The sequence below is a fragment of the Budorcas taxicolor genome, chromosome 21 (genome assembly GCF_023091745.1).
Source record: "Budorcas taxicolor isolate Tak-1 chromosome 21, Takin1.1, whole genome shotgun sequence".
Classification (NCBI taxonomy): domain Eukaryota; kingdom Metazoa; phylum Chordata; class Mammalia; order Artiodactyla; family Bovidae; genus Budorcas; species Budorcas taxicolor.
In genome coordinates this window covers 63,112,661-63,122,533 of record NC_068930.1, presented here as the reverse complement: position 1 = coordinate 63,122,533, position 9,873 = coordinate 63,112,661, and the positions used below count along the sequence as shown (strand labels likewise).

At 55.0% G+C, this 9,873-nt stretch overlaps 1 protein-coding gene across 1 annotated transcript; it reads right to left on the bottom strand.

Moving 5' to 3' along the window:
* Positions 1 to 844: 844 nt before the first annotated feature.
* LOC128066731 (serpin A3-6-like) lies at positions 845 to 8,358 on the bottom strand. Its single transcript, XM_052659829.1, has 4 exons — positions 7,723 to 8,358; positions 5,457 to 5,727; positions 2,628 to 2,778; positions 845 to 1,039 (listed from the first exon to the last, which is right to left on the bottom strand). The coding sequence occupies exons 1-4, from the start codon at positions 8,354 to 8,356 to the stop codon at positions 845 to 847; spliced, it is 1,251 nt and encodes a 416-aa protein (XP_052515789.1). The 5' UTR covers positions 8,357 to 8,358.
* Between the last annotated feature and the right edge of the window lie 1,515 nt (positions 8,359 to 9,873).

Sequence of the window (9,873 nt, the reverse complement as noted above, 5' to 3'; positions counted from 1 at the left end):
TTCCATACCAAGGACCCCAGAGGATGGAGGCCTCTCGGGAATGGCTCCTGGCCACTGTGCCCATGGCTGTGGCTCACAGTCTGACCCTGATTAACCAAGGCACATTGATCTCCACTCTAGTCACCAGGACCCCCTAACCGCGGTCCAGCCCTGCCTCTGTCAGGAGAGGATGTGGAACGCATCCGGTGGTGGAGGAGCCCAGCTGGGAAATTGCAAGTAGCTGGTCTCCCAGGTAGGGGTGCTGGGAGGCAGAGGGGTGATCTGGAGGGAGAAAGGCCCAGGTCAGCTGTGGGATGGCAGGGTCCAGGGGCTGTGCCGGAAGACGTCAGGGCTGGAGCCCCTGCAGGTGAGCACAAGGACACATCCCAGGCCCTGGGGAGGAAGAAGTGAACCTTGACCTGGAACCAGAACCCCTGGAAGTGGGCAGCAGGGGCCCCTCCCTGTCCTGGGCCTGCAGTCCAGTGGGCTTGGTCACAGGCACAGAGCCTGCTCCTGGGCCTTTTGGTGAGTCTAAAGGAGAGGGGCCCAGGGGTGGGGAGGTCTGGGCACTTGACTTTGGGGCCCAGGCAGCAGCAGGGCATGGAGTCAGGTGGATCAGGGCAGAGACACACAGGAAAGAGTAAAGTCCAAGGAAGGTGCTTTATTGCTGTTGAAGGAGCCTCCTCGTGACCAGGACACAGACTCCCTGTGCACATGGAGCCCCAGCATCGTCACTGTCACCTTCCCAGGGGCGAGCAGGTGGGGACAGGCAGGGTGGATCCTCCGTGCCCAGGGGCCAGGCTGCACCCAGGGACCTGGGCACCCTGCTCCTTAGAGAGGGCGCCCACAGCTCCAGAGCGGAGTTCTAGGCTTCAGTGGGGTTGGTGACTTTCCCCAAAAAGATGATGCTCTGGGTGTCTTTGAGAACTGCAGCAATCAGGAAGGGCCTGTTGAAACGCACAATGGTTGTAAGTGAGGAAACGCGGATAATTTCTAGTCCCATGGCAGCAGCTCCTTCCGTGCCCTCCTCGTCCACGTCCAGCACAGCACTGTGGACCACCTGTGGGGACAGCAGAGTATTACCGATTGGAGATGGGGTGGGCGGGAGGTGAGAAGTTGCCTGAGTGCCTCTAGGGGAACTGATATTCATCCACCTTCTGCCACTGGCCTGTCACTATGCTGTCTACCTTTTCAACTTTGTTTTTCCCAACAAACCAGTCAGCTGCTTCACATATACATGACCCAAGGCTGTGCAAAGCGCAGTCAAATGGGCTGTAAGTCCTGGGCCCAGGGTCAGAGAAGCAAAGAGCAGGGGCTCCCTGATCTGAATCCCCTCTGTCTGAGTCCAGAGACTCTGCTGTCCCCAGACACTCCCTAGTGCAGGGGGAGGGGCCAGATGGAGGCATGTTTCTTGCAGGCAACTGTCCACTGTCCCTCCACGTCGAAGCAGCAGATGGGTGAGCACTGCTTTCTCCTTCTTTCCTGCCCCGGCTGACATGCCCCTCAGCCCCCTTGCCTAGGACTGGCTTCCCATCCCTGGACCACAAGGCCCCATAGCGCCTGTGTCTGCTTTATCAGCTCCTCTGGAAGATGGGTGCAGGGGAGCCTGCAGGGCTGCCCAGCACCCGCCCCCTCATTCCCTCTGACTTCTCTCCTTCTCAGATCACAGTATCAGGACCCCTGGTGTTCTTCTCTCCTGCTCTCAGTGTATATTGATCATGATGGCCCTGAGCCATTGTTAGTACCTATTACCTCTTACATGCTCTGCTGAGCACCGCACAGGAGCCAAGAAATATCATATGTCTTTTAAAAATGACAAGATTCAGGACTAAGGGCTTTAATAATTTATCCCATAGGCAATAAAATGTGCTGCAAGGGATGGGGGTTTACAGCTGATTCCACCTCTGGCACATTCCCAAGACCGATGTCTATCCCCAAATATATTACAGAGAAGGTAGAACCAGCCCCCAAGATGGTTATAACCCAGCTCCCCTGAGCTTGAGGGTTGAAGGCAGGGTAACTGAGTAATGCCCAGCATATTAAAAAACAAAGACACCATTTTATCGACAAAGGTCTGTGTAGCCAAAGCTATGGTTTTTCCAGTAGTCATGTACGAGTATGAGAGCTGGACCATAAAGAAGGCTGAAGAATTGATGCTTTTGAACTGTGGTGTTGGAGAAGACTCTTGAGAGTCCCTTGGATTGTAAGGAGATCAAACTCATCAATCCTAAAGGCAATCAGTCCTGAATATTCATTGGAAGGACTGATGCTGAAGCTGAAGCTCTTATATTTTGGCCACCTGATGTGAAGAACTGACTCATTGGAAAAGACCTTGATGCTCAGAAAGATTGAAGGCGGGAGGATAAGAGGACGACTCAGGATAAGATGGTTGGATGACATCACCGACTCAATGGACATGAGTTTGAGTAAACTCTGGGAGTTGGTGATGGACAGGGAGGCCTGGAATGCTGCAGTCCATGGGGGTCTCAAAGAGTCAGACACGACTGAGCTACTAAACTGCACTGAACTGATCTGAGTAATGAGCAATGTCGTTGTTTTGCAAATTCAAGATCAGCCAGAGGTCTGCCTGGCTGTCACCTTTCAAGTTCCCATGTGGAAGATGAAATGTCCAAAGTTTAAAAACTCACCTGGGAAACTCTTAAGTTCGTGACACCTGTGATTCCTGACAGGTCAGCCTCAGAGGTGAAGACTTTCTGGATGCTCAGCTCAGAAAGGGTGTCTTCCAGATTATAGTCACTGGAGATGGAAAACTTTGGCAGGCTGAGGGTATGTATCAATCTAGGAGGTGAGAAAATAAACTTGATGGCTTACTCAACTCGGTGCTCACCGTTCTCCTCCTCTCAGCTAGGTCTTCCTGGGTTTCGTCTCCATCCACCCCATTCTCCCTGGAATAAGCACTCCTTTCCTCAGTTTCCAGATTCCTCAGGCTAACTCTCTTTAATTCCTTCATTATGCATTCTTGTCTGCAGCTGTCTCTCCTTCAGGGCAGCGTGCCAAGGCAGGGGCTGTGGGTTTGCCCCCACCTGGCCCTGCTTCTCCCCTGCAAGCCTGCAGGGCTCAGGAATCACCCTTCTCCAACACGGATTCCACAGCTGCTGGGAGACCATGCTGGGGGGAGGGGGAGGGGGATGGGGGAGCATCGGGAGGGATGTACCATTGTCACCAGGAAGGCTTCTTGCAGGAGGTGGCATCCAGTTTGAGTCCCTGGGGAGGGGAAGGAGTGGGCTGGGTGAAGAGGAGGCCACGGGGCAGGCGGAGGCATTTGCAGGAAAGAGGGGCTGATGCAGGGAGGTGAGGGGCTTGGCAGGGACAACAGTGGGAGATGGAGGGCTGGGGGCTGCATTCAAGGGCTTGGGGAGCCTGAATCACCCAATTCAGAGTCTCTGTCTTGCCTTCCCAGTGAGCTCCTTGCGGGCAGGCTGCTGTATCTGAGCAGAGCCGCCAGCAGGTTCTTGGAGTGAGAGATGCTGTCTCCCACCCCCCAGCTCCCCTCTCCCTCTCTCTGTCTGCACTTCCCTTAAGACTCTTACCATGGTGACTGGTCTGACAGATGCTAAATGCGAGGAGACTGAGGCTCCCCTTAAACTGTGGGTCCCTGGTAACAGGGAGGTAGTTATTCCTCCTCATTGACCTACCTTCTTTCTTCCTTACATTCATCCTTCCTCCCTCCTTTATACACGAGTCAATAAATTCCTACTGAGCATCCATTATGGGCCAGGAATGTATAGATACATGTCCCCTCAGTGCTTGTAAATCAAGGTGTCTGATGAGTATTTTCTCCACTTACAGCTCTTCGCTGGGCCCCTGCCCTGTGGTAGCTCTTGGGGTTGGAGGAGGAAGGGCTGGGAAGGGAGCACAGGCAGGGTGAGAGGGCCCGCTGTCCTGGGTCTCCTGGGATCTGCAGGGAGGGGGGGGCTGGGAGTCAGGAGCCCCACAGCCTCTGGTCCCCTGGACAGGAGTCGGGAAGGGCTGCAGCCTCTACTTCACATGCAGGCAGGTCTCCAGTCCCCTGTGCTTTCTGAAGTGCCTCCCACATCCATCCCCCCTGGGTCTGCCCATCCCACACTCAGAACAGAGGGTCAAGGACACCTCTCCCCTCGCAGCAGGGAGCTGAGCCCTAGAGAAGCCCAGGGAGTGGCCGGGGGGAGTGTGAGCCTGGGAGTGGGACTCTGGATCTGGGGCACCCCCGCCCCCCTCATGCTGCCCACATCCCCTCCCTATCCGCCCCTGCAGACCCTGGCCCAGCACTGCCTCTCCCCTTGTGCCCCTGAGATCGGTCTCCTGAATCCCACCTCCTGGCCTGTGTGTCTGCCCTCAGTTTACCCAGAACTCGACCCCTCCCCACGCTTCCTGCTCCTCCTGGTCCAGCCCCCAGCGCCCTCCCCTGGGTGACCCCCCTGGGCTCCTGATGGCCTCCCTGCTTCCATGCATGTCCTCTGCCATCTGCTCTCCGCTCGGCGCCCTGGGTGATCCTTTTAAAGCATCACTCAGATCTTTCACTGTTTGTGATGAGTTTCCATTTCCCTTAGACGGTGGGGTAGTCAAAGGGTCTGCAAGGCCTTGGGTGACCTTAGTCCTCCCTGAGGACCCCGACCTCGCCCAGCTTCCCCCCTCCCTCCCTCTGCTCTCCTGCTCTGGCCTCACTAATCCTCAACCACACCAGGCTCTCTCCTGCCTCGGAGGCTTTGCACTGGCTGTTCCCTCGGCCAACAAGGCTTTTCCCAGCACATCTGCATGGCTCGGTCCCTCACCTCAAACACCACGTAAGGGCCCCCCTAGTTACAATCACAGAATACCTCTGGGTCCAATTTTCTTTCTTTCTTTCTTTCTTTCTTTTCTTTTTTGCTTTACTATCCCTGTCTCTCCCTTTCTAACCATTCAACACACCAAATTATTCATTACATTTATTTCTCATAGGTCTATGTCAATCACAGAGTAAGCTCACGAGGGCAGAGAATTTACTGTTCTATCTGCTGACCTCCCCTCAGAGCATAATTAGTCCCTGGCACACACTAGCTTCTCAATCAACCTGTGAAAGCAGCGCTGAATGGTTGGTTAAATAAATGAATGAACGTAATGTGCAGCCTGTGCAAAGCTGATTCTCAGTGTCTATCTCACCTGAGCCCTCAGCTGATACAATTCCATCTGCTCCCCCACCCAAGAGGTGGGGACATGAGACAACACCACACGTGCTGGGGGCTTTGTTGAGGAGCCTCACGATACAGCACGTGTTAGTGTGAGAAGAAGGCCCTGTCCCCTCTGACGCCATCATCTTACAGAAGGAAAGAATCAGGCACAGGCAGCAAAGGGCAAGGATATCTCAGTACAGGCTCTCCCACCACTGCCTCCAGTCCCACACATTCCTGAGGCCCTGTTGCTGGGGGTCAGGAGTCCAGGAAGAGGGGGAAGGACCAAGACGGCAGCTGAACCCACAATTCTAGGCCCTGGGGAGTCACCTGGGCTGCAGGGAGTTTCGCCACCTCGTCAGCGTCTCCGGGATCAGCTTGGCTTCCAGGTCCTGCATTTTGCCCTCGTCGGGGAGGATGAAGAGGGCGCTGTCATTGCTCGTGTACGTGAGCTCCACCAGCGTGCAGCCCAGCTCCTCGTCCCGGAAGTAAGGGATCACCAGGGCAATGTTCATCATGGGCACCTGCACCGTCTCGTTCTCGCTCACGTGGAACTCTGCCTGCTCAGTGCGCTTGGGGTCAAAGGGGATCTGCCACCTGGCTGGAGGCGGGCGGGTAGGTAGGGAGTGTGTGAGTGCAAGTCTCTCCCTCCTTGGCCCTGCCTGCGCCAGCAGCGCCCCACACCACGTGCCTCTGGGGTGGGCCTGCCAGCTGTGCACATACACCCGGGCAGATGGGTAAGCCCTCCGGGATGGGGGTGAACCTCACAGGTCAGGATTGAGAAGGGGGGCATGAAACGAAGCTGGTTAGTTGTGCTACATGCAAAGTCAACAGGAAATATGGAGGGCAAGGGAGAGATGGGGATGAGGCTGGGCCTGGAGAGATACGGGACCTCCTGGTCCTTCAAGGGAACAAGTGACCAGAGGCTAACTGTTGGCTTTGTAGGGAGGGCACACATCCCCACGGCCTTGTGAGCCCAACTGGAGCAGGAGCCACATGGGGACCCGGAAGGCAGGGCGGGGTCAACAGACGTCTCCACGCAAGAGAATGAGTCTCTAGCTGAGGCAGGGACTTCTGTGGGAGATTAGGGCTCTGGGGCTTCATGGAGTGTGTATCCATGCCTACCTCCTTCTTTGATTCCATCCCTGCCTGTGTCCCCATGGGGAGAGGCAGGAGCAGACAGAGAGGGGCTGGCCGGGTGCCCCCGGGGAGGAGATTTTAGAGGAGAAATTCTCAAGATGGAGTGGGTTGTTAGGAGAAGAAAGCATGAGAGATACAGGTAACAAACATGACAGGTCATGCCTGGATTCCTTTTCCAAGGAATAGCCACCCCGTGCCTTGATTTACAAATGAAAACACAGATGAAGGAAGGGTATCCCTGGACTTATCCCGGAGCCCCTAACTCAGGGCTAACTTGTCCCCCACAGCTAGGGTCTCTTAGACACCTGACCATTTCATGATTCAATGATAATTTTTTGTGTCTTATCTATTTTGAGTCCCTTTTGCACTGTTGGCTCCCTGGGTGAAATCTTTCTGCCTTCACTCTGCCTCTTATGAATCTCCTGGCTGAGGTTTGTCATAGCAACTTGCTATCAATGGGACTGGGCACAGGACCAGCTAGAAGCTGGAAAGATATTGTGCCCCGGAGGGAGTTTCAAGAGGGAGGGAACATGTGTATACCTATGGCTGATTCATATTGATGTTTGGCAGAAACCAACCCAATTCTGTAAAGCAATTATCCTTCAATTAAAAAATAGATGAATTAAAAAAAAAAAGAAGATACTGTGGCCTGGATATTGTCCAACCCCAAGACTTTCCCCCGATGTGGTCTTGCCTCCGGATAGCAGAAGCACATCCACTGAGGAATCTTGAGATGGCCGGGCTGCTCGGAGGCTGTCACACTGTGAAGATGGCCACCAGCCCCACCTCAACCCCCAGAGACCGGGTCTGTTTAGAGGGAGCCCACGTCTGACACAGCCTGCAGTGTGCGGAGCCGAGGCCTTCCTGAGTCGTCCTAAAGTGTCTCACCAGGGAGGAAGCTGGAGCCCCCATCCCCCACGGGATAGATCTGAAAAGAAAGCTCTCCTTCTTTTGGCAGGCAGGCAAGTTTAACTCAGAATAAAGTCTCCCTCTGGGACTTCCTTGGTGGTCCAGTGGATAAGAATCCATCTTGCAGTGCAGAGGACACGGGCTCAACCTCTGGTCAGGAAATAAGATAACACACGCCTCCAGGCAAAGCCAGCCTGCCACAACTACTGAACCTGCCTGCCACAACTGTAGAATCTGCCTGCTACCACGAAAGACCCCTCGTGCTGCGACTAAGAACTAAGGCAGTCAAACAAATAAATTTAAAACAAAAAAGCATCCCTCCGCCTCACATAAGGGAATCACTGCCCTACAATGAGAAAAGCAATTTGGAAAAAGCTAAAATAGACAAAGACTATGGTCAGAGTGGGCCTTGGTGTTTAAGCCCCCAAACCACGAGGGACTTCTATAGTGGTTTGCTGGCAACATAGTTGGCTGAGCAGGGATAGAAATGATTCTGAAGCCTGAGAACTATAGGTGCATCTGCCCCAACCCCAATCCGGGTACTCACCTTTAAAGTAGATGTAGTTCACCAGGACCAACACCGTTCCTGGGGAAAGGACCTTGAACAGCTCCTCAATTTTCCCCTGAGTTTTATTCTTCACATAGTCATTAATTAGACTCCTGGCAGCTTTAAGATCCCCGAAGTTGGTCGAGAAGGCCTCGGAGGAGTACAGCACACGAGCATCTTCCCTGAACTTGTCCAGCAGCTTCAGCCCCTCCTGCACAAACATGGCGTTGCCCACGCTCAGCTGCAGCTCATTGCTGGGTCGATTGAGTGTCTGCAGGAGGTGCTGGAAGCCCTGGTGGATTTCTGTCTCGGGGGTCTCTGTGAGGTTGAACTTGAGACCTTCCAGGATCTCCGTCAGGGTGGAGCCACGGGCCCCCAGGGACAGGAAGCCCAAGGCTATGGAGACACTCAGAGGGGAGAAGATGACGTTCTTATTGGGGTTCTCCAAAGCCAACTGCTTGTAGAGGCTGAAGGCGAAGTCAGTGTTGCTGGAGGCTAATGCATGGTCATCCACAGCCATCCCTTTGTGCTGTCCTTCTGGGGTCACATTCTCCGGGAGGCAGTGGACACTGGAGCAGAGTCCAGCCACCAGGAGCCCCAGAGCCAGGAGGGGGGACACTCTCTCTGCCCTCATGTCTGAAAAGCAAAGCTCCTTTCAGTCTCCGCATGTCAGATGACGTCCCAACCCCCCTGTCGCCCATGGTCTCTGTTCTCTCGGCCCTGCTGCTCTGGGACCTCCCAGGGGTAGGCACCCTCCTGGGCTCCCAAGCACAGGAGGAGGCTCTGGGCTGCTTCTCACCCTTTGATCAAGTGCTGTGATCATTAGCAGTTTCCCCAGTGGAGAGACTGGGCACAGAGAAGGGAAGGGGCTTTTCCAAGGTCACACAGCAGGCAGTGGAGGAGTGGGGGTGAGGAGCCTGGGGTGCCTGGCTCCAGGGCGGGGAAGCTGGTGATGGGTGTGAGGTGCTGTGCAGCGAGAACCCGTCTTCCTCTTCCAGGAGCTGATACCTCAGAGGGCCCAGGAAGCAGGGCTCCTTTCCCACTGTGCCCTCTCTGTCCCCCCAGGAAGGAGCCCTGCACTGATCAGAGGACACAGCACCTCTCCCTGCCTCTGAGGACAAGGGTGTGACCTCAGGGAGGCTCTCCCATCGAGGTGCCTGGTCACAGTGAGGGTTCAGGAGAGAGGCCGCCACAGGCAGTGGGAGTCGTGCTGTATCCTGGCTGCCCTGAGGAGGGCTGGTGTAAAGAACAAGGAGGGCAGAGCATTCTGCTCAGCCCCTGCCACGTGGACACATGGAGGGTGTTTCCATCAAGAACCTGGAAAGGCCTCCTGGTGGGGAGAAGCAGGGTGAGCCGATTCTCAGAGACCTGGTTGAGGATTTTGTTTGGACCACTTGTGAGTGCTGTGTGGTGATGAGCAGTGACTGAACCTCTCTGATCCTCAGTTCCCACCTCCGTCCAACATGTGGTCTGGCTCAGGTGACATACAGGAAGAAGGTGCTGGGCTCCTAAAAGGAGTTCCAGACGTGTCACCCCCTCCAGTGGGCACCCTCTCTAGGACTCTACAAGCCAGACTGTGATCCCTAGGGACAGAGGACAGAGCTACTGCCCAGAAGCCTCAGGAGAGACTGAGGTCAAAGCTGTGACCTCAGCAAACAGGACTGTTTCTGGGCAGCCTCTGCCCCTCATCTCAGGGTTCACAGGAGAGAGGACTGCTGGGGTGGTGAGGGGGGAGACAAGGAGAGGAAGAGGTGGAAGGGAGGAGCCTGAGTTGAGTCTTGTTCGAAGCCCAGGGGAAAGGCCTTGGGGCAAGCCTGAGGACAGGGGAGATCCCAAAAGTTTGTTGATGCAGAGCTGATGCAATGGTTTCTTTCACAAAGAATTAAATGTTTTCCCCCAAAACTCTTCCTGGAAAAATAGCTAGCCAGATGCTTCCCTGGTGGGTCGGATGGTAAAGAGCCCGCCTGCCGATGCAGGAGACACGGGGAACGCGGGTTTGATCCCTGGGTCAAGAAGATCCCCTGGAGGAAGAAATGGCAAGCCATTCCAGTATTCTTGCCTGAAGAACCCCACGGACAGAGGAGCCTGGCACGCTAGAGTCATGGGGTTGCAAAAGGGTTGGTCACGACTTAGCAACTAAGCAACCAAAGC

Coding starts and splice junctions, on each gene's coding strand:
- LOC128066731 (XM_052659829.1), bottom strand. CDS start 8,356: ATGAGGGCAGAGAGAGTGTCCCCCCTCCTGGCTCTGGGGCTCCTGGTG. Junction 5,728..7,722: donor GAACTACATCTACTTTAAAG/GTGAGTACCCGG, acceptor GCCCGCCTCCAG/CCAGGTGGCAGATCCCCTTT. Junction 2,779..5,456: donor CGAAACTCCCTGCAGCCCAG/GTGACTCCCCAG, acceptor CTCACCTCCTAG/ATTGATACATACCCTCAGCC.